Source organism: Phocoena sinus, chromosome 1, assembly GCF_008692025.1.
Source record: "Phocoena sinus isolate mPhoSin1 chromosome 1, mPhoSin1.pri, whole genome shotgun sequence".
NCBI classification, from domain to species: Eukaryota; Metazoa; Chordata; class Mammalia; order Artiodactyla; family Phocoenidae; genus Phocoena; species Phocoena sinus.
In genome coordinates, this window is record NC_045763.1 from 89883146 (window position 1) to 89907962 (window position 24817).

General features: G+C 39.3%; 1 protein-coding gene across 1 annotated transcript in view; it reads left to right on the forward strand.

Annotated features, from left to right (window-relative positions):
* The window catches only part of CDC14A (cell division cycle 14A), a 188460-nt gene extending 178212 nt beyond the window's left edge, over positions 1 to 10248 (forward strand). The window contains exon 16 of the mRNA XM_032636902.1: positions 8255 to 10248. Coding sequence (XP_032492793.1) covers positions 8255 to 8284 — 30 coding nt within the window. The 3' untranslated portion in view covers positions 8285 to 10248. The remainder of the gene's footprint in view (positions 1 to 8254) is intronic.
* The last annotated feature ends 14569 nt before the right edge of the window (positions 10249 to 24817 follow it).

Genomic DNA, 24817 nt, shown 5'->3' on the forward strand with positions numbered 1-24817 from the left:
CTATAACAAAATACCCTAGACTAGCAGCTTATAAACAACAAATTTATTTCTCACCATTCTGGGGGCTGGAAGCCAGAGATCAGGTGCCAGCATGGTCAGGTTCAGGTGAGGGCTCTCTTCCGGGTTGCAGGCTGCCATCTTCTCATTGTATCCTCACATGGCTGTAAGAGGGCGAGAGAGCTCTCTGGGTCCCTTTTATAAGAATACCAATCCTGGGGCTTCCCTGGTGGCACAGTGGTTAAGAATCCACCTGCCAATGCAGGGGACATGGGTTCGAGCCCTGGTCTGGGAAGATCCCACATGCCGTGGAACAACTAAGCCTGTGCACCACAACTACTGAGCCTGTGCTCTAGAGCCCGCATGCCACAACTACTGAAGCCCATGTGCCTAGAGCCCGTGCTCCTCAACAAGAGAAGCCATTGCAATGAGAAGCCCGCACACCGCAACAAGGAGTAGCCCTCGCTCGCCGCAACTAGAGAAAGCCCATGAGCAGCAATGAAGACCCAATGCAGCCAAAAATAAATAAATAAAATAAATAAATTAAAAAAAAAAAAAAGGAACACCAATCTCATTCATGAAGTCTCTACTCTCATGAACTAATTACCTCCCAAAGCGTCTGCCGCCTAATACCATTATACTGAGGACTTTGGCTTTACTTTTTAGCTACCAAGCTACTGCCAGCATGTGTGACAACTGTAACATTTTTCTAATCCATATCATCATCCTCATCAATGATTTACTGAATACCTCCTATGTGCCTCACATTGTATCAGGTGCAATATTTATACATCTTATTTATTTAATCCGTAATTGACAGATGAGGAAATTAAGACTCAGAGAGGCAGTGACTTGCTCAGTCTCACAGCTGCTGTATTTTAAACTTCCTTAACTTCAGTGATCTTTGCTTTTATTCACTTGGAAATCCATTTCATGGATCTTCTTATTGCTTAGAGCATTGCTTCTGATGTCTTGAATTCTATAAGGCCCATATCAAACATACCGCCCCCCTCACCCTACTGACTCTTCCCCATGACCTCTTTATGACCCTTGCCTGTTTCCCTTCACAGTTTACTTCCTTCTGTAGCCCCATAGTCATTTCTGCTTCCTTTTTCCAACATTCTCTGTTCCACTTGGACCTTTTTTCTGTAGCCACTTTATCACTAGCCTCCCAAATTAGATCAGTTCAGCCATCTCATGTCTGTTTCTAGTCTCTCTCTTCTGAGCTCTGCTGGAGAAAATCCCAACTGTGCCAACTGACTCCATTTCAAATGAATTTCTAATTTACCCTGACCCTTCAGTGCTCATAAGTAGTTTACTTATCCCATTTTGGCTCCCTTTCTCTTCCCCACATTGGCTGTTCCGAAGCTTTTTCACGCTCTTCATCAACACAGCTCCTCCAACCTTAGTTAACCCGGTCCTGAGTTCTTCTGAGAACATAGAATTTTTCAGGAATAATTCCTCTTCACTGTCCTCTTCTCTACCTCAGAGTGTATCTGCATCTGACGTGTCCTTTTATTCCTTTTTTAAAAAAGGAGCCCTACTGTTTTCCAGTGGTAACCCTACCTGCCTGAACTATTCTTTCCAAACTGTTCCTGGGAGTTGCCCCATCCACATCCTTTCTCTGCTAGATCTTCAGTGTCTTACCATCCATTTGCCTGTCTCCTCACCTGTGAACAGGTGCAGAGTGGTCTTACCAATTTCTCCCCTCAGTTCTGTCACCTATCATAGTGTCTCCTTTATGGACAAACTTGGACAAGGGAGGTGGCACCACAGTATGGTGAAAGTCTGTCACACAGGCTGCCATTGACTTCCTTCAGCCAGATCTGATGATCTCTTGTTAGTCCTCCCTCTTCTTAGTCTTCCTACAGCATTTGACTCTGTTGACCACCCTTTTCTCCTGTTACTTTTGGTCTCTTGAGTTTTGGAATATTATTTTCCCATTTCTCCTTTTCCCCCCATTAAATAGTTACCTGTTTGTCTTCCTCTACCCACCCCTTAATGATTTTTCCTAAGGCTCTGATCCTGGTCTGCTTCTCTCTCTGGGTAATCATCTCCTGAGCATTGAACTTGCATTTCTAACTTCCTGTGGGCAGTCTTGGAAAAGAATACATGCTTTTTCAGTTGTCTACTCCTCCTTTTGTTTCCTGGCTTACTGATTGCGATCTTTATACATCCAATCATCCAAGCTAGAAATTTGGAATGGTCTTTGACGTTACTTCTGCCTTCCCTGTGCCACATCCAGCCACTAAGTCCTAGCAGTTTTCCCTTTGAAATGTCCGTATTTTGTTTCTCCATTCTTATCACTGCTGCCTTCATTGAGGTCTTCGTGGACTACTGGGTTAGCATTTTAAATTTCCTCCCTGCCTTCAGTATCTCTTGCCTTTAAACTTTCCTCTGTACTGCTGCCAGCGCTGGATGTCTAAGGCACAGCTGATTAAATCATTCCTGTGTTAAGAGTCATTCATCGTCTCCACTTTGCACACAGGGTCTGGTCTGGATCCCTTGCCTGCCCCTTGGCGCCCTTCCCCATCAGACCACGTGCCTCCTGCCCTGTCTTCTCCAGCAGCTCCACCCGGCATCCTGACCGGCGTTCTGCCTCGTGCTGAGCCCCTAGCACAAGCAGTTTACTCTGCTTTTCCTCCTGTCTCTGCTTGGTTTTTTATTTCCTGGCCTGGCTCACTAGTTATCTTTTTGATGAGGCATTTGTGACCCATCCAGGCAGAAAGCCTTGTCCTTCTCATCTCTCGTGGGACTTTGTTCTCACCCTCTGGTTTCTCTCATAGTATAGTCAGCTGTATGTGATTCTCTCTCTCCTCTGCTGGCTTTTAAGCTCCTCAGAGGCATCTTTGTTTTCTCAGGTTCCAAAGTGTGGAAAGCACCTAATAAATATTTATTGAACTAAACGTTGGATAATCTATCTAGGTTCATGAAAGTTAAGCAAAGGGCTAATTAGGGGCCCATAATCATTGCAAGCGCAGGAAGCACTAATAAAAAGCAAAGCAAACAACTTCTCAGCTTTAACTTTAAATACAGCAATCTGAGAGTTTTGTTTTGTTTTTTTCCTACAAATGTGGCTTTATTAAAATAAAAGAAAATACATTTCAACCAAGCTTGCATCAATATAATTTTGGTGTTCAGATGAACTGAAAACACGCATGTAATGGTTGGCTGAGTCAAAGTGAGTGTCAACAATCTGTCATCTAACAATTGAGCTCTTTGTGATTGTTGAAGAGCACATATTAAGTTCCCCTAGAAAAAAGAATCTATTAAAAGTTATGCAGGAAGGTGAAAGAATAGTTTGTGTAGCATTTTAGTTAACCAAAATTGCATTGTTAAATCTTAGGGTCCCTGAAATGCTTAGAAAGCACTGTAGAAAAATACTTATACCTCTTTTGAAGCTGATTTTATCACAAAGCTGATTTTATCACAAACCTTAACCTAATATGATGCCAATAAAACCTTATCCAGCTATGCTTCTACTAGTGTTATTGCAGAAGTATTATCATGTTAGCAGAGGCAAATACTTTCAGTAGTATTGTGAAACCACATTTGTGGAAGTATGTATCAATGCACGCATTTTGTGTGTTTTTAACTTACAAACATTACAACTGGAGACTCCATTGCAAAGCCATAAAAGACCCAGGAGTATAGAGGCAGTTATAGATAAATTTATTTTTCACCAGTGTTTATTTTTTCCTCATTTGTTCATTAAAACTTAAAAACACTGGAGTTATATATAAGAGACCATATTACCAAACATGTGTTTCTTTCCTTTAACTATCAGTGATGCCATTAAAACAAATCACTTTTTAAAAATTGAAGTAGAGTTAATTTACAGTATTGTGTTAGTTTCAGATGTACAGCAAAGTGTAAAACAAATCACTTTTTGCCTCTGTAGGTGCTTTTTGCTTCTGTGGTTAGAACTCAAACCAAGGTAACTAGTAGACTATTTTTTTCTTCCTAAGGGACTTGGGAAAATGGGGAAATGCAGGAAAGAAAAAGTCAATGTGACAAAAGCACACGGTGATTTTGACCTACTAGGAAACCAACACTCCAGATCGTAGGGTCCTTTGGTCCAAGTTGTTTGAACACTAAGACATTATTGCATTCATTTGCTCGCAAAGACCTTAACTTTCATTATTCTTTACAATTTGCTGTTTTTGATAGTTTATAGTTTTATTTATTAACTATTTGTACAGTATTTATATCAATAATTATTAGACATTTTTCTACCATGATTAGGTAACTGGGCTGTTTAAAAAAGAAACACCCCCAGACCTAAATTTTTAATGTCACTACCTACATCTGCCAAAACAGATAGTAGCACATTTCCAGAACAGAACAAATTGTCTTGATCTCCTTACCTAACACTGTGTTTTGTGTCAAATCCAGCTGCTTTCAGAGCAAGAATTCTTGCTGGAAGCTTATATTTTGACATAAAAATTTTGGGGGCTGCAATGTAAGGTAATTTTATCCTTCATTTGCAGGCTGGATATTGCTGTGTTACTAGTTTAGGGTATTCATACTGTAAAAATACCATATGATCATGATAAACTTGATCTGGTCTTAACTCACTGTGACCCAGTTGAACCTAATGGCCACATGAACTTGAATTTTCTATTAAAGAAATTAAAATCTCTTGGTTATATAAATAAGTGCTACTTTGTAAAATAATATTTACACCTCAGGTCTTGCTTCCTTCATAACCATATCATTGTCATTGCTGAGGGGTTTGTTTCTTTTTTTCAGATACATTAGGTATCAATTCTATGGTAATGATAAAAAAATTGGCTCAGCAGAATTAAAACTTTAATCAGAATATTTAAACATGAGTGTTCTTATAAAGAAAATTTCCTTATAGAATATTCCTGAAAATTCTTTTGGATTCAGTTCTATTGAAAATCATTTAAAAATCATATCTCCTTTGCAGTAATAAATAGTACCCTCTCTTTTGTATGTTAGTATTTCTTTGCTCGCTCAGGATCATACCCTGCTCATTATTTGTCTGTGTCATGTGATAGAGAATGTTTATTTGAATATGTAGTGAATCACAGGACAAATGCTGGAAGTGTCTTGAGGCATTATATTGTGGTGGCTTAAGAGTTTGGGCTTTACAGCCAGACTGCTGGAGTTCAGATTCCTTCCTAGTTGCATGATCTTGGGCAAGTAACTTTACTGCTTTGTGCCTCAATTTCCCCATCTGTAAAATGAGTTGTTCAGAGCGTTTAATGAGTTAATACATATAAGATGTTTGCAACTGTGCCCGGTATGTAGAAAGTACTCAATAAGCATCTTTTACAGAATAATTGACCTGTTAAATAGTATATCTAATGTACCAAAAATTCCAGTTAGTTGTACTTCAGTTAATCTATTTTTTGAATAATAAAATCAATAGCAATAATGATATTGTTTATGGAGTACACAGTGCATTTTCATTTTTACTATAAAAATTAAAAGTGCCAATAACTGGGTTATTAATAACTTTAGGATACATGTACATTTGGAAAACAAATGAACCAGATACCCTGAGTACAACCCCATTATATAAACACGTGGTGCCTGAAATCTGAATTTCTGTCACTATTGTTTCCCCAGTGAAAAGGCCTCAAAATATTAGTTATACTTTTCAAAAATGATAGGTCTTGTAGATTTTAACAATTCTCTTTCTTCCCTAAGTCCAGTTACATTAAGATTTTTGTTTTAGACTGAAAATGAAAAGGGGTTAATTTGTTGCAAAACACTGATGTCGGAATAATTTGCTAAACCCGTTTTACTGATCTCTTATTTTCTTAAATTTTTTTTACACCATATAAAGAAACCATGGGATATGTTTGGTTTTGAGAATTTGGTATCATATTTTTATCCCACAGTACCTAATATATACATACTATTGATGTTCAATAATTGTTTGTTGAATGAATTAATCAGCATGACAGAAGTTTCATTCTTTGGCCAAATCATGTCTTCATTCGTTTACAGAGACCTGCAGAGAGAATTAGGCAATGTAAGTGAGCAAACTGGGTGAGTGGCAAAGGAAGCAGTAAAGACTGTGGTCATCTGAATCTGAAGGCTGGATTAAACACCAGCCAGAGTTTCTGACCTCTGCTGTGTGCAAGGAAAGGCTGTCTGCCAGAGACTAATGAATATATACTTCACATGAATGACTGAAATCCTTAGTCTAATATTCTAAACTATTTCCATTTTCTAGTTCAGTGGGTATCATGATTCCATAAAATAAATAAATACATGTACACATATATTTACCCCCTATATATTGATGCATAATGTAAAACACTTTAACCTGGAAGAAAGTTAGTTTAACAAAGGTCGCTTGTCTAGTGTCTGTTCATTTGCTGTATTTCTATTTATTGAGAGTTGATGGAACTTTAGAGGTGCTTGCAAAAACAACTTTGTTGTAAATTTTCAAGCAATCAGAGGAGCTTTATAATTTATGTTAGTATGAATAACTTTTCTAATCAGAACAAAAGCGAAAGTTAAAATATTCCCAAGAAAGCATTGGCCAGTGTATAGCATGCATGTGTGGCATTTTTGCTGTTGGGGAGGCCTCGTGGCTCTGCCCTCTCTGCAGAGATTTCAGAAGAAACTGGGAAAAAGCACCTAGAAAAATGATAGTCCACTTTCAAGCTCTAACTGCTAGGATGGTAGCTGATGTCCCACAAGTTAAATGGGCTTCAAGGCATTGGACCAGTTTCACTGGACTTTCTCACAGTTTTACCTCTTATTCTCTCTGTGAGTTCAGGTATATTTACATTATAGTACCCTAAGTCTTGATCATCTCTCCTGTTTTGAAGCCTTGACATAAACTACATGCTATAGTGAGAAAGCCAGTTTGCCAAACCTTTTCCTTTTTCTCTTCCTGCTCTTAACATTTAACCTCTTCCTTGAAACTTGCAGCCTCAAGAACGCACCTCCCTGCCACGACCTTCCTTTTCCACCCCTTGCCTAATCTTTTGCTTGTGCACAATGTTACTCTCACCCTATGTATGTTATTATTTAATGTTGGCACCTTTGTCTTTTCACTTTATGTCTGTGTGACAGTGTGGTCTTTTGCCCTTTGAGGGCAAGGACCATAACTTTTGACTCACGGTGTTGATAGATACTTATGTAGTAAATGGCTGTTGATAGGGTATAAAGTTCACTGGGATTCTGAAGCTGTTCAAAGATAGTTTGAATCCTTTTGTAAATTATATGCAAAATGGACAGATTCTTTTTTACTGATACCCATACTATCAATAAAATGGACCATTCTCAGAATTGATGACCTATTAATAAAATGCTGCAGATAAATTTGAAAAATAATTATTGGAGGAAGAGAAAAGGGCATTTGGTAGCAAATCAAGTAAACTTTATTTTTCTAAGGTATTTGACTAGAAGAATTATGCAGAGAAATTGTTAATGTTTAGGCTGATTTATGTTTCTTCTTTCTAACTGCTGTTTGCTGCTCAAAAATAACTGTTTGGCAGATTTTCTCTACCTGTCTTTATCTTTTCCTGGTTTATGTCTATTGTCAATGCATTCTGATTACATATCTGAAGCATGCTCCTTTTATATGTTCTTATCTAATGTGATGTGGGATGTTGCATTATTTATTTTTCTTGAAAGTTGCCCACTGTTTATTATGTTATGACTGCAAGACCCTTCTACACAAAAGCTTTTTGGGTCTTAAGATCAGATTTCAAAGCTATAAGTGCTTTGTGTCCCCCCTAAGTGGAAAGGATTTATAAGGTATTTATTATATCCATACATCCTTAAGGAATCTATTTAAATGATGGCTAATTCTCCTGCATTAGAAGCATTAACATTCATTTGCTATGCATTGCATTAAATAAAAAGTATATATGTTCCTTAAAGTATACTCTAATAATCTTCTATTTAGTTACAAATGTCATTTAGTACTTTTGAGTAAAACTCAATAGTATTGTACAAAAGCTTAAAAGCAAGCTTAGTGCCACCTACCAATTTCCAAATAATACTTAATTTTTAATCACTAGTATTAAATTAGTAAGCCTTTTAAAATATAAAGTTTTCTTGCAATTACTTTACCTAATTGAATATCTCATTCTTAGCCAATATTTCGTTTCCCTCATCTTTTTCTATTCTTTTCTAGTTTATTCATTTATCTTTTACATAATAGACCCAAATTGCCTTGTGTTGAAGAAAGAAGCTGCATAATGTACAAGAAATTTTGTGTGTGATGGAATTTAACCTCGGTTTATGTCTCTCCCCTGCACAGTCCCTTCAGTCTGAATATGTTCATTACTAAGGCCTTGCTACTCCGGTGAAAGCTGTTCTACTCTTAGACACAATTGCTTCATCTGGACGAGCAATGTAGAGAGAAAGCAGCTGCTTTTGCCAGAAGAATATCTCTGCCTTCTTACCTTAAATTAAAGAGAGCACTAAGATAAGACCTTCATGAGACTTGAAACCAGAAAACTCTGGTTAATGACTACTATAAATGCACTGAAACTATGTTTATGAAGATGTCAACCCTTTTTAAGACAGTTTTCATGTTGAATTTGGTATTTTGAAAGGTTATTTTTTAATGTATTTCATAATACATTTGTTATTACATTTACATGTACAGTGTTATGTATGTATTGTGAACTTTAAAAGACTATTTTGATAAATTTATAAATATATAAAATTATGTAAAAACTAGACTATATTTTGACTTAGGTTTTCTTCCTGTTTGCTACCAAAAATTTGTATTTTGAATTTGTTTAGTATGGTTTTATCTACAATGAATAAATAATTCCTCTTTATTAAGAAAAAGTAAGGGAGAAAGTTTTTAGAAAGTGATTTTTCTGTTCCCACTATGAATATGGCAGAACAGTTCATTCTTTTGGGAAGTCAGTCTAACTTAAGTTTATCCGAGTTTATCTCTAGCAAGAGTACAGTCATTTGATATGGCTTATTTAGACCATTTCATTTCCCTTTGTTTTTGTTGCTGAGCCATTTAGTTTTGCATCTTTGGGGGTTTTAACAAAATTTAACATCCAGCTGAAGATCAGAATTCATCGAATATTTCTTCTGAAAGAATGGTTTTGCTCTATGAAATGACTCTACAGTCCAAATGCTTTTCTTTCCTCCTCTCAAAAGAGTTCGTAACCCAATTAGAGTATTCTGGTTTTTGGTACGAGGTTTTTGCCTGTATTCACACATGGTCTGGCACCAGTTCTAAATCAATGAAGAGAAAAAAAACTGAAAAAGATGCTGCTAAGTAGTTCAATGTATTAATAGAGGAGATAAGTTTAAAACAGATCACAAACCCCTGACACACAAGCTAGCATATCTGAAACCTAACATGAAAATGAAAGGACTCCTAGGTACTTCACAGCCCTTTCATGTAAATGTAATCTTATATTTAGGCTCCAGAAACCGGTAAGCTTCTTTTCCTTGGGGAGTTGGGGAGTCTTTGATCCTGTTTGTTTTCCATGCTGCTTAAGAATGGACTACTCAGAGACAGTTCAGTGGATTCATATGAAGCGCTTTACTCTCAACCATTGAGTTATTTATCATATATTTATTAGAAGGGGGTACATTGAGACTATTATACATGCTTCATCAAAACATCTTGTTTTACATTTTAAAAAAGGCATTTGAATGAATGTTTGACTCAGGTTCGTTAATTTAACCTTCAAAAACTGAAGTACCAAACAATTGCACTAAACTGATGAAAAAAAGGAATTGTATGTTTTAGGAATCAAAAATTAAACTAAGTGGAATTAAACTGTATACCTTTTCTAAAGCTAAAATAGTAAAATATTTTATTATGAGTTTTTGTAAAAAATGATTGGTTAATTGTATAGGAAAATGATAGTATTTTTTCAAAATTATCAGTGAAGGGTAATTCAGATGATATTTGAGAAGTGGGGGAAAGGGAACCATATTGACAGTTTTAGTTCTGTGAATACTAATTTATGTGCAGCTACTAAATGATTGTAAAATTGACTACTGTAAATTTTTCATAATTATGTGTGTATTTAGTCATATGTATCTACATGGGTATGTCTTAAAATTATTTATACACATGTGCATACATAGACAAACCAAGAAGTATATGTGTATAATATAGAAAGTATATAGCAAAGTGATTCTACTCCAATAATAAAAATTGTTTGACATGTATTTTGTTATGAATAGTTTACCTTCAAAAAGATATTTTGTTCTATTTTAAAGTGTAGAATAATACACTGCTAATAAATAATAAAAGTTTTATGCAATTTACATTCTCCCTGGCTTTTGTAATTTGGATTTGGAGTTATCAATATACTGAAGTATTTTTATAATTTTATATTTAATCCACTCTGGTTGGTGCCTTACGAGCTTCTGAAATTCTCTGTTGCAGGTTTTTAGTTTATCTTTTATAGACTTTCCAGGTTGTGGTCATTTCCTGAAATACGTGACAGTGAGCACAAAGAAATCTTATACTTTGAATTTCACAAGAGTCAGGTAATGTCAGGCTCTTACTGCCTTCCTCTATATATAATTTTCCTTTTTGTTAATAAAATACTGTTCATATCAGTGTTTCGGGCCTGCTTGATCACTTATGACTATTGTATGATACACTGGTCATCAGTTCCTTTTGAGAAAGAATAGCTGCTTTTTTTAAAAGGAGAAATTATAGAAATAAATCAGATGGCACAAACCTCGCCACTGTTGGATCTATGCCCTGAAGAGCTGGCGTGGGAGGGAGAAGCTGCATTATTTATTGGAGATATTTTATGTATTCAACTAGATCTCTTTGGGTTGTGATGTTTCTGAGGTTTTCCCCTTCTCTTTTGTCTTCTGAAATTTTTCAGAACACATAGGAAAGATTGTGGGTGGGAAGATAGTTTCACTTCTTGAGTTGGGAATCTGCCAATTAGCTGTTCTCACAACACTGCATGAGACAGTTGGAGTACCGAGGTTGTCATGGGACCACATCTTAGAGAAGGAGATTTCTTATGAATTCATCAACCTGTCTAGAAGGGCAGAAAATCAGATTTAGTTCTTACAAAAAACATAGTAGAAAAATCAGTTAACTAGATCCAATAAATTTCTCACCTACCAGTCATTGAGTTCGCATGGTTTTGTTACCCTTAGATGTCAAATGATTTCTTTCTTTCTTTTTTTTTTTTTTCGCTGCACTGGGTCTTTGTTGCTGCGCGTGGGCTTTCTCTCTAGTTGTGGCGAGCAGGGGCTACTCTTCGTTGCGGTGCGCGGGCTTCTCCTTGTGATGGCTTCTCTTGCTGTGGAGCACGGGCTCTAGGCGCGTGGGCTTCAGTAGTTGCAGCATGCCGGCTCTGTAGTTGTGGCCTGTGGGCTCTAGAGCGCAGGCTCAGTAGTTGTGGCGCACAGGCTTAGTTGCTCTGCAGCATGTGGGATCTTCCCGGACAAGGGCTTGAACCCGTGTCCCCTGCATTGGCAGGAGATTCTTAACGACTGCGCCACCAGGGAAGTCCCTGTCAAATGATTTCTAAATCTCCAAACACACCTGGAGAGGCTACCCTATGTATGTATTCAGCTGTGATTCAAATAACAGCAGGAACATGAGTTGACCAACGGTAAGCTCTACAAATGTGTTTTCAAAATTGTTCTCACTTGTATGCTTTCCTTGGTGACATGTGTTGAACCATCACTATGTTAAAAAGTTTCTACTTAAACCAGTTGTCAGTGTGTAAGCTGAACAGTACTCTGTGGTGTTTCATATCATATAAGAAGACTGTGCTCTTTCCCAAAGTGCCCTCCTAAGGCAGAGTTGCCTGCGAAAGCCTTGCAGTCCTCTTCACAACACTCAGCACAGCAAGAATTTGCTCGCTGTGTATCTGCTCAGAAGATTAATTAGGGAGGTTTCCAATTACAGCGAGACACAATCTACAGCATAACAGAAAACTTTTTTATTTACACATAGGTTGTGTAGAGGTGGCACCCCTGGCAGAGAAAGGAAAGCAGAAAATAACTGCATTAAGTTATTTTGAGCTGGATTGATATGTTAATATATTCCCACCCAGTTCCTTCTCTATGGATTGAATTATGATAATCATCTCAAGAAGGAGAAAAATAGCTTTTCTAGAGAATTTAAAACTTTTTTTGGTGAGTACAAGTAGAAACTTATATTGGAAGACTGCTTTTAATACAAAATTCAAATTATTTGGAATTGGGTTTAAATGGACGAACATAAATTAATTGACTTTTCACTCACCATACCTCACTTTAACCTGCCTACCACCAAAGTGGAGATGACTCACAGTGCCTATTTTGGTTTGAATCAAGTTGATCAAAGCTTTTATGAGAAGCTGGACTGCAAACGTTTACATTTACATTAAACTTCAGAATCAGGGGTAACGATCTATCAAATGTGTTTTGTTTACTTATATTATGGTTCTCTCCCAAAAGGATTTAATTAAGGTGGCTTCAAAGATAGGAGAGGGCATATCATAGAGGAGTGAGAAGGAAGGGGCTTTGGACACCAAATTTTGAGGAAACTGATGCTGAGACTTAAAGCTGAGATGAACAGCCTCTCAGATGTCATAGGATATGGTCTACTCTTAGGTTGGGCTCATTTATACTAAATGCACAACCTTTGGTCGGTTCCAGAGCTCCTTATTGGTATTTATTTTACTCAAAACTTTAATATAATACATGATTGTTAATTATAAGCTCTATGCTGTACAGTGGATCTCTAGAACTCATCTTGTGGAACTGAAACTTTGTTATTTGTTTGACTAATGTGCTAAGAGGGTAGATCTTAAGTTATCACAAAATAATAATGATAATAATAAAGAAGATGGGAGGAAACTTTTAGAGGTGATGGATATGTTTATGGCATGGATTGTGGTGATGTTTTCATGGAAGTATACTCACCTCCAAACTCATCAAGTTGTATACATTAAATATGTACAGCTTTTTGTATGCCAATCATACCTCAATAAAGTAGTTTAAAATTTTTTTTAAAGAAGAGGTTATCTCCAAGTGAGATTGTCAGTCTTGATATCCAGATCCCCCAAAATGATTACGTCAGGTACATGGCATAGGAAGTTCAAAGGGCAAATTGAAACCAGAGATCAGAATAGGATAATAATAGTCTATGTAAGTATCTGTCTATCTATCATCTATCTATCTATCTATCTATCTATCTATCTATCTATCTATCATCTATCTAGAATTTATCTGACCTTTACTGAGAGCTAGTGTACACTAAGCTGTAAAGTGTAACTTGTGCCTTTTTGTCTTGAGAAGTAAAATTTGGAGGATACAGGGGTCCCAGAGCCTTGAGATTAAAGAAGCCAGTCCATTTTGTCTTAATTTATTTTTGGATTTGTTGGGTCTTCATTGCTGCACGTGGGCTTTCTCTAGTTGCGGCAAGCTGGGGGCTACTCTTCGTTGCGGTGTGCGGGCTTCTTATTGCTGTGGCTTCTCTTGTTGCAGGTGCTCTGGGCGTGTGGGCTTCAGTAGTTGCAGCCTGCAGGCTCAGTAGTTGTGGTGCACGGGCTTAGTTGCTCCACGGCATGTGGGATCTTCCCGGACCAAGGCTTGAACCCATGTCCCCTGCATTGGCCGGCGGATTCTTAACCACTGAGCCACCAGGGAAGCCCCGTTCATTTTGTCTTTGTTTAAAAAAAAAAAAAAAGTAAAACTCTGGAGGAAATGGAACCATTTTTAAAAATCTAGGTTCCTTGCAGGCAGAGAGAATTTTAGCACCATACTGCACATACTAAGATCCCATACTCCAAGAGGCAAGTTCCACGCAGTTTTTTTTTTTTCAATTCTAGAAGGGTGTAACCAATTCACCTCTCATGTAGCTTGGGTTGTAAACTAATATGGCATCTGCTGACAGTGACCAGCAGGGTTGGATAGACCTAGTTTTTCCTGATTTGAGGAAATACATAAAATTCACTTCCTCTTTCTCCCTTGGCCACTTTCATACCAATTTCTTTCACAAGCATAGCAGCCGATTCCAGACTTTTCCTGCTGCTTGAGGCCTAGCCAGGAGCTTACATTACCACTTAGATCACAGGCCTTCAATGACCAAAGAATAAATGCCCAGGGCCATGTTGAAGGGGAACACTGCAGAAACCATAAGACAGAGCAGAGACAGAGGTGGCAGAATCACTGTGCTCAGAGATTCTCGTGTCCCCTCACCAGAGAGCACCTCCATGGAGTTCTCTTTCTCAGATACTGCACCAGTGGCCGAATGAGGGACGCTGGTCCTGAGATGACTGTACTGTCACGACAAGAAGTGGAACTGCTGAGAGAGACCTTGATAATCCACCAAGCTGACAGAGACTTTAGAAAGTTTGATCTTTTTAAAGTCAAGTCATGGGGAAAATTATCCTTAATTAAGGATTCCAGTTTAAGTGACAGGTGGTTAGGACTGTTAATTTTTAGAGTAAACCAAAAGAGGGAAGTTCATCCATCTGGTCTGGAGGAGAGATACCAAGATAGGAACTAAACCAGGAACTAATTATTTATCAGCCAGTCTGGAGATAGGAGAAGCCCTGTTTGTCGGTGTCCCCAGGACCACCCCCAGGTTTGATGATTTGCTAGAAGGACTCACAAGACTCAGCACATGTTTGCACTGACAGCTAAGACTTATTACAGTTTGATGCAAAGCAAAATCAGCAAAGTTGCATGGAGTGAGGTCTGGAGGAAACCAGGTGCAAGCTTCCAAGAGTCCTCTCCCAGAAAGTCACACAGGATATGCTTAATTCTCCAGCAACCAGTAGTGGCAACACATGTGAAGTGTTGTTTCCCGGTGAAGTTCATTAGACCCTAAGCACCCAAGGTTTTTTTTATCGGGGCTGGTCATGTAAGCACCCACCACCCAGCATGAACCAAAATTCCAGACTCGAAGAAGGAAAGCAGGCATTCTGCATAAACTTTATTGTTTGCATGGTCTAACGACAGTGAACCACCCTTATCATTAGGGGAAGTCTGATAACAGCCCAGGGATCTGTTTACCAGTCAAGTTCCCAGGTGCAAGCCAAGGCCAACCTTGAAAGCAGGCTTTTCTAAGGACACCTGTCTCAGGCCTGCTACATAAACCCTTTTTTGCACACTCTGTATCTTAGCCAACTGATTTGTAGTAACTAAAGCACATTTAAATTAATGTGCAGTTAGCTTTATCTCAACAGGACTGACCCCAAATCCCTGTTTTCAAGACTTCTTTGTGGAGGGGAGGAGTTGTGATCCAGGAGACAGGGGATCTATCCTTTGAGTCTCCACTGCTCCAGATGGGCCAGAGTTCCTGTTTCTGCTTTGTTTTTAAATGGATAAATTTGGAAGTGCTACAGCTTCCCCTTCCTAAAGACTACTGGTTATAGTAGACATGCCACCACCCAATGTCTCCAATATTCTAATCCCTTTCAGGGCAAACTAGAGTAGGAAAAACTCTCTGAGTTTCTTTGCTTTAAGAGATGAACTAGTCTAAATTTTTCTCCTAATATTTACCCAAAGAAATAAAAATATGGGTTAATATTTTTTTCTTTCCTTTTTAAAAAAAAAATTTTATTGGAGTATACTTGATTTACAATGTTGTGTTAGTTTCTGCTGTATAGCAAAGTGAATCAGTTATAGATATACATATATCCACTCTTTTTTAGATTCTTTTCCCATATAGGTCATTACAGAGTATTGAGTAGAGTTCCCTGTGCTATACAGTAGGTCCTTATTAGTTATCTATTTTATATATAGTAGTGTGTATACGTCATTCCCAATCTCCCAAAATATCCCTCTCCCTGCCTTCCCCCACCCCGTAACCATAAGTTTATTATCTATATCTGTGACTGTATTTCTGTTTTGTAAATAAGTTTATTTGTATCATTTTCTTAGATTACACGTCTAAGCGAAATCATATGATATTTGTCTTTCTCTGTCTGACTTACTTCACCTAGTATGAAAAAAAAAACCAGAAACATAATTTTAAAATATTGCAATTTTTACAATATTACGATAAAAAGTATTGAAAAATTAAATATAAAATATAATTAAATAATAAGTGCCATAAATCTATAAGTAAATCTATAAGCTATCTTACTATGTAGACCTGAGAGGTTTTAGGTGGACAAAACAGAGGTGGAGAAGTGAAGTGACTTGTCCAAGGTCATATGGCTAGCAAGAGGGACAGCCCAGATTTAGACACAGACTTAATTAATGCCGAAGCCCATCACCTAAGCTTTTTTGCTATATTACATGTAGCCAAAGAGCCTCTTTTAAATATGGCCTGATTGCTGTGAAAGAACACATCAAAATAAAATACCAGACACACCAGGTATTATTACTTTGGAAATAGAGCATGTTTCGAGGCAGGGAGTCAGAGACACGTATATAAATTAATCATCTCTTGCTGAGTCTCAACTGGCATGAAAAATCTAAAAAGGCTAAGACTTCATGCACTGGAATCTAATGGAAGAAAATTAAATTCTTGAAATTTTAAAAAATTGTTTTAATACAGTGTTGAAAAAATTAGCTGGCCAAAAAGCAGAGGGTTCAGGTTTGAAGTTTCCACAGCCACCTGGCCATGCATCTTCTTGACATGCCTGAGTGAAATCTCACACAACAATGAGCGATGTCTAATAAACAGGCCATTTAAGGAATTTTTAATATAAATTTTTACATTGTCCTAATAACAAACCCTGGGCAATTCTTTTCCAAATCATATTGTTCTCTTGGTTTTAATGGGCTCAAACACTGTGCATTAATATACCTGACATATCAGAATTAGAGTCCTATTTAATAAAATATTTCATTGAAAGCATACATTGTGGTTTTAAGTTAATATGTTATTCTTATTTTAAAAAGTAGGGCTTCCCTGAAAAATAAAAAATAAAAAGTAGGGCTTCCCTGGTGGCACAGTGGTTAAGAATCCGCCTGCCAGTGCAGGGGACACGGGTTCGAGCCCTGGTCCGGGGAGATCCCACATGCCGCGGAGCAACTAAGCCCGTGCGCCACAACTATGGAGCCTGCACTCTTGAGCCCGCGAGCCACAACTACTGGAGGCCACGCGCCTAGAGCCTATGCTCCGCAACAAGAGAAGCCATCGCAATGAGAAGCCCATGCACCGCAACAAAGGGTAGCCCCCGCTCGCCACAACTAGAGAAAGACCTTGCACAGCAGCAAAGACCCAAAGCAGCCAAAAATAAAATAAATAAATAAATTTTAAAAATATATGATTCTTGTAAAAACAATCAGAGCTGTACAGAGTAGAAGATTCAAATCCTCCTTTCCCTCAAATCTGCTAACCTGAAGTAATTGTGATAACAGATTAGACTTCCAGAATTTTTTTCTAAAGCATGTTCTGTACTTAAATAATGACTCTATCTGAACACCCAAAATGTTATGTGTTTTCTTGTTCCTGCACAGATATACTCAGTGTTCCGAACCATGTGCTGGATAAAAGTAGGCCCTGTCCCCTCTTGTGAGTTATGCTTTAAGGCTTCTTCTTACATATTTTTACGTGCCACATACAGTCAACCCTTTTAGTGGATAGCATACTTTTTACCTTCTTCAAAAAGCCTTTTCCTACTTTGGATTCGGTGAACTGTCATTCTTTTGCCTCTCACTGCGCTGTGACATCTTTGATTAAGTCTGTAGGCCCTTTTTTGCTTATCCCAGGTACCTGACTCATAATAGGATAGTTTGGACCCTTTTATTTCACTTTGCTTTTCTTCGTATTTTCTGAGTGCTTCAGAAATTAAGTGCTACATAGGTTTTATTTTCTAGGGGAGACTCTTAGTCATTAGATCCAGAAGTTTGAGTGAAATCTGGCTCAGGATGTCTTCCTGCTGGGAGCAGAACTTTGAAGAGGCTTTATCAGAAAAGATTTAGGAAAGTTTAATGTGCTGCTGGCTCTGGTGTCTTTGCTGGTCTAGAAAGAATAGAGATGATGAGAAAGGCATAAAAAAAAATAACTCATACTGACCCACAGAGATTGGAAAGTTGACTGTAGATTAATATTTCATTCAAAAAAGTTTATGAGAGGCTGCCAAGGAGCTACAGATATAAAGTAAAAGTCCCTGTGCTCAAGTTCACAGTCTTGGGAAGAACACAGACACCTAAATAATGCCCACACAGTGTGATGACACCTTTTTCCTGGGAAATGCTGGCAGTCCCGAGGAGAGCGTGTGGGTAAAAGAGGAGGCTTCCCAGAGCAGCAAGCATTTGTTGAGATGGTTTTGAGGACAGCAGGAGGTGTAGAATTAATGTTGGTCTTTTTTTCCTAATTAAAAACCTGAATGTGTTCACCCAGCAAGGAACTCGAAGAAACAATAATCTTGAGACCGGTGGAGTCACCTGCTGTGGTGATTCCCACCAGCTCTCTGCCCTAGCAGGATCCATACTTTTGAGACTTTAAGGTGGGCCCCAGAGGAGATGAAGTGGTTTGCGGGACAAATGAACTGCCTGCTCCATCCTTCCTGCTTTTCCACAAATGTACCAAATCGACTAAGGGAGGGGGGCAGGGTTGTGTGTTGGAGGGGGTCATAGAGGGACTGCAGGAATAGAGGCATGAAAACACTTTAACTTTATTGGAAAGTGACTTTCCTGACACTCAATTTCCTCAACTGGCTGCTTTAAAGGATGTATATAAATGTAACATTAAAATGATTGTAAACTGAGATTCATATGGAACTATGATTCTAAATTCTGGCTGCATGAGAATCACTTGGGGAGTGTTTTAAAAACAGTGACGCCAAGGTCTTACCTCAGAGTAATTATACCAGAAAGTGGTGCATGGGGCCTGAAATTGCTTTTTTAGGCTTTAAAATTAAACAAAAACAAAAACTTCTTCATTAATTACTGGTACACAGTAGGATTAAGGAATTGAGGGGAAAAAGCCAAGGTTTCCAAATATTTAACACTGTCTTTTTAAAATAAGATATTTAATTGTTCAGAGTGGCTTTCAAAATCAAGATTTAGATTGAGAAATAATAAGCTAAATAGGGCCCCTCCCCCATCTATCAGTTAACAGATATATTGCTCAAGGGCTTGTGCTCAGAACCCAAGGGAATAAGGGAATAAAAAGAAGGGGGAAAAGGGTAAGAAGGTATCTTCTCCCCGCCTTCATCTAAGTCTTCAAGGAGTTCACAGTACAGTTGGGGAAATTATCTAATCATGTATTGGTTGGGTTTTTTGTTTGTTTGTTTGTTTTTTGGATTGTGAGAGATACCCAACTTTAACCAGCTTAGGACACAAGGAGCTTATAGAGCCCAAGGACTAGGAAGTGGCTGGACTTAAGGTAAAGCTGGACCCAGGATCTGGAAACCAGCAGGTGTGCCCTATCTCTTTCTCTGCATGGCAGACAACAGGGCTGCTGGGAGCAGCTGCTTTATCACAACTTCAGCTTCAGTCACCCGGAGAGGTACTGGCTGCCTCTCAGACTCAAGCCCACACCTCTGGGAAGGGACTCACATTCACCTCTGGACTTACAAACCATATCTAGTGGGTTGGGATTGGGCTCACAGAAGAACAGGTCACCTCCCGTTGAAATCAAGTGAAGGAGAGATTTCTGAACAACAGGTGTTCTAGTCCCAGAAGAGCAGGTGGAGGGAGGGGTTTGCTGGGCCATCAAAACAAGCATCCACTACACTGTTACAGGACAAGAAGGTTACAGGACAACCCTGGAGGGCAGTGTGGTGCAGATGTAATGAGCAAAGGAATAGTACAGAGTACTGCTAGCCCCACCTGAAGAAAAGCCGGACCTTTGGAGCAGCCTCTTGGCAGGGTTGGGTCTATGTACACACTTAGGTTCCCCACTGTGTGTGGGGTATGGAGGTGTTTGGGAAGAAACGAGGTGGTGCAATAGGGTGTTTGTGCACAGAGAATCACCACCTACTCCACACCCAATGGGCAGCAACACGGGAGGGGTTAGTTTTATCTACAGTGTTTGAGGGACACCTAAGTGGAGATGTGTGTGTTACAGTCAGAAATGGGGCAAAGTCCCCGACTTTTAAATTCCAGGACAGGGAGGCTTCTCACACATATTTAGCAGCTGCTTTCACCAGGGCTCACGGGGCTGGCCCAGTATCCAGAGAAAGTCTTCAAGGATTAGAAAATAAAGGAACATGCTGAGAAAAGGGCTTCTGGAAATTGATGGGGATTGGGTGCCTTATTTCTGAGATGAGGAAAATAGAAAATATTAGTTTTTCTAACCACCACTGATTGCCTAGATGAGTCAGAAATAGGGTAGCAGCTTCTGGTCGTCTTGCTCCCTAATCTAATTTTGACTTTAAAATTATAAGGAAATTTCTTAGATTTTTCTTGTTATTTCTTTCCTGATCTTGTCAATCTTGCTTACCGTCATCATTAAGGATGGTGATAATTGTGATCAGACACCCAAAAGCGTATGATTTTTTTTTTCTTTTCAGTGATATGTGAAAACACACACACACAGCGCTCTCTTAAAGTAATTTGATCTCATCACTAAAACTACCTAAAATAATTCCTAAACACTTGACAACATGAAATTCTCTCCAACCAGTTCCTATCTCTTTCAGACAGAAATATTTTTTAAGCAGATTTAGAAAATAAACTATATTAAACCGCTTACTGGAAAAAAGTCACTTCTGGACAGAGACCAAGCCAAAGCAATTTTAGTTCAAATTGGTTTTCCTGGAAAAGCTGAAAATGTAGTTCAGAAAAGCAATGCCTTGGCAACTTTACAAATCAACACTCAGAAACTAACAAGATCAGTCTACATATCCTCCACTGCAGTGATTCTCAAATACTAGTGTAGGAAAGAATCTCCTGGGGAGTTTGTTAAAATGCAGATTTCCGGGCCCAGACAGTAACTCTGACCCAGACCCGGGTGGTTTTGGTACAGGAGATTTGAAGATCACAGTTCAATTAACTGAAAAGACAAACAGAGAGATTTATAAGTTGATAGGACTAGAAGGAGGAATTGTGTTTATTATGTTGTTTTGCTATGAAGTTATTTTGTTATGAGGTAAACACAATTTATCTCTTAGCGCACCTCAGTGGAGCCACCTGTCTTAGTGTCATGGGACAACTTGGTTCGGGGCACAGATCCGTCACTGTGTGTGTAAGTAAGTCATTCACTCTCTTTGGGTTTCAATTTTCTTTTTTGTAAAGTGAGGAGACTGGATGACATCAATGGTCCTTAACCATTTTGAGATTACAGTCTCCTTTGAGCAGCTAATAAAATTCTTTTATCTTTTCTCCAGAAAAATACACAAATACACACATACATTTTTGCACACAAATTTAGGGAGGGTGACATTTCCCTTAACAACCTCACAGGAACTTCCTATGGCAGTGACGCTCAGAGCTAGAGAACTGGCCCATTCAGATGTGTTCCATTAAGGGGCATCCTCCGCTCTCCACCCCCTGTAGGGAACCACCTTTGTCACCAATAGGTGTGGCACACTTATAAGATGACCACTTCATGAAGCTGTTTGCATACATTTAATCATTATGTGACTCCTCAGAGGCAGTTGACATGATCTTCAATTTACAAATGAGAAAACTGAGGTTTGTAAAGGTGCAATCACTTGCCTGAGGTCACATGCTAATAACAAACAGGCTTTGGATTTGACCCTGAGCTCTTAACCTCTCTGGCTGGATAATTCTTTGTCGCGGGGGCGGCGGGGGCGGGGGGGGGGGGTGTCTGTCCTGTGCCTTGCGAGATGTTTAGCAGCATCCCTGGCTCTACCCATTAGATGCCAATAACATTGCCCCACCCAAGTTGTGACAACCAAAAATGTCTCTAGGCATTGCCAAATGTACCCTGGGGGGCAAACTAGCCCCCAGCTGAGAACCATGCTCCACGGTACACCCCCCTGATCACTTTACTATAGTGAGCTGATGTCACTGAGGAGGAAATAGAGAATCTCTCTGAGGGCAGGAGAAAAGTTGAGGGCCATGATGACAAGGTCTCACGGACCCCAGGTAAAGGGCTTCAGGATAGAACAAACTATAGGTCATTTTCAGCTTCATAATTCTCTAAATTCTTAATTTCTAAAAACTCAACCATTGAGCTTTGTGGTAATGGTAGAATGCTCACATGCACTTGAATTATTCCTAAGTTTGGCTGTGAAACATCAAAAGCTGTTGCTCTTTAAAAAATCTCTTCTAAGGTCCAAGCTGGCCCATACCCCACGATTCCCAGTTGTGTTACTTCTGAGAGACCAAGATCTGAGGAAGTACAGCTGGGATTTGAAATGGGATTTTAGACTGCCTCAGTGTTGTGCTCAGTGAAGCTGCTCTGTGGCTTGGCTGACAGCAGACCACAGGAAATGAGCACTTTGTCAGTGCTGCCACTTACCCCTTGATTTCGCAAAGCACTTGAGACAGTTGCTAGATCTTGTTTTGGTGGATTATGAAATTGAGTACTAGAAAAGTCCACACTGGATCCTGTCACGGGTGGGGTTATATGAGGAGGGGTTGTTAGGAACAAAAGTTCTATTTAAAGAAAATCTGGTGGCATAAAGCAAGAAGATATGGTTACATGAAGCTTTTAAAGTGTTCGAGAAAAATCGCAACGCTTTGCAGCATGACTGAGGCTGGTTGTATCTCTTGAGAAGCAAATTGAGATAGAAATTTTGATCCCACATATCAAAGGTTCCCAAGGGACCTATTCAGTCAACAAATGTTTAAGTATTTCCAATGTGTCAGGCACTCTGATCAAAAACAGAGCCTGGCCCTGGACTAGCTTACGGTTTGGAGAGGGAATAAACATAGCCGGGAAGCCTGGCTGTGGCTGGGATATACTCGGGTGCTTTGGGGGCACCCAGGCTGGACACTCGCTCGTGGAGATCAAGAAAGGCTCCTTGCACGGGGCGAAGCCTGAGTTCATACCTGGAAGCTGCGTAGGACTTAGCTAGGCAAGAGTGGGGCAGATTGTGGAGAGACAGCCATGAGAAAAGCATGCGCTGAACAAATAGAGTTGCCCGGATGGGAAGGAGAGGAGAGGCTGGGCCACACTCAGGAAGGGCACGCCCACAGCATGGCTGGAGCACAGGTGAGGAGTGAGGATGTGGTGGAGAGGTGAGGATGTAAGAGGTCACGTGGGGATTTATGTGGGACTGTTTTAAGACTTCTGCAGACCTCAACACTTTTGGAGGCCCCATCACAGGTCATATCAAACATGAAAATGTATCCTGATTCCACCTTAAACTAATTTATGAATAACAATGAGTTGAATTGCAGTTGACTATTTAATAGCATGTCCCTTTCTATTTCAAAGTTTCCTTTTTGTTTTTCAGAGCCAGTAATTCTTTCTTTCAGATACCAAACCTTTTCAAAGGGTATTAAAAAGCTGGCATGAAACTATAATTCAAAAAGATACATGCACCCCTATGTTCATAGCAGCACTATTCACAGTAGCTAAGACACAGAAACAACCTAAACGTCCATCGACAGATGAATGGATAAAGAAGATGTGGTACATATACACAATGGGATACTACTCAGCCATAAAGAAGAATGAAATAATGCCATATACAGCAATATGGATGGACCTAGAGATTATCATACTAAGTGACGTATGTCAGACAGAGAGAGGCAAATACCATACGATATCACCAATATGTGGAATCTAAAATGCGACACAAATGAACCTAACTATGAAATAGAAACAGACTCACAGACATAGAGAACAGACTTGTGGTTGCCGTGGGGCATGGGGGAGGGATGGAATGGGAGGTTGGGGTCAGCAGATGCAAATTACTACATATAGAATGGATAAAAAACAAGGTCCTACTGTATAGCACAAGCAGCAGTATTCAATATCCTGAGATAAACCATAATGGAAAAGAACATAAAAAAGAATGTATGTATAGCCAAATAAACTTTGCTGTACAGCAGAAATTAATACAACATTGTAAATCAACTGTACTTCAATAAACAATAAAATAAAATAAAAATGAAAAAACTAAAAAGCTGGTATGCTCTAGGCACTGTGTTTATAGGGCCCTAATCACAATGTCTTGTTTTAAACTTGCAGATTTAAACCTGCGTAAACCTGAGAACTGCCCCCCTCCACTGCCCAGCGTCCATTCTCTCCGTTCTCCTGCCCCTCCCGAGTTTTAGTAGGGCACGTGAGCTAGAGTGGTCCCAGCTTCTCTTGCAGCAAGGAGCAGCCATGTGACTGCTGGGGTTTTGGCCACTGGGGTGTGTGCAAAAGTGATAAGTAGAATTTTCAGTTCACATCCTTAAGTAGAAAGCTGGCTACCCCACTTTCTTTTTATCCAATTCCTGCCAGCTGGAATGTGGACACAGTAGCAGGGAAACAATGTCAGCCATGTAGACAAGGATAACATCCCAGGGCACTGGCTCTTGTACTGTAGCATGCATCAGAGTTACCTGGAGGGCTTGTTAAAACACAGATCACTGGGCCCCATCACCAGGAATTATGATTCCTGGTGATTCACAAGTTTCCAAGTGATGCTAATGCTGCTGGCCAGGGAGCACACTTTGAATACTGTCATCACCTAAGGGGTGGTAGAGCACTGAGAAGATACCTGGGTTTTTCAATGGTCCTGGGGGGTTGATCTGTCTTCCATCTGGACTGCTCATTATTTTTTTAAACCTCTATAGTTTTGGGTCTCCTTGTTACATTAGCTTAATCTACCTCAGCTAATCCACGTTAAGAACATTAAACTTCACCAAAGGAGGTGGTATAGTGTAGTGGTTGAGTATGGGCTAGTGGGTTTGAATCTTAGTTATGTCACTTCCTAGCTGAACTTGGGCAAGTTATTTAACCCCTTTGTGACTCTGTTTTCTCATCTATTAAATGGATTTAAGGGGACAAGTTTCCCTACACCTTACATCCCCTTTCTAGACCATGTTCATTACCAGG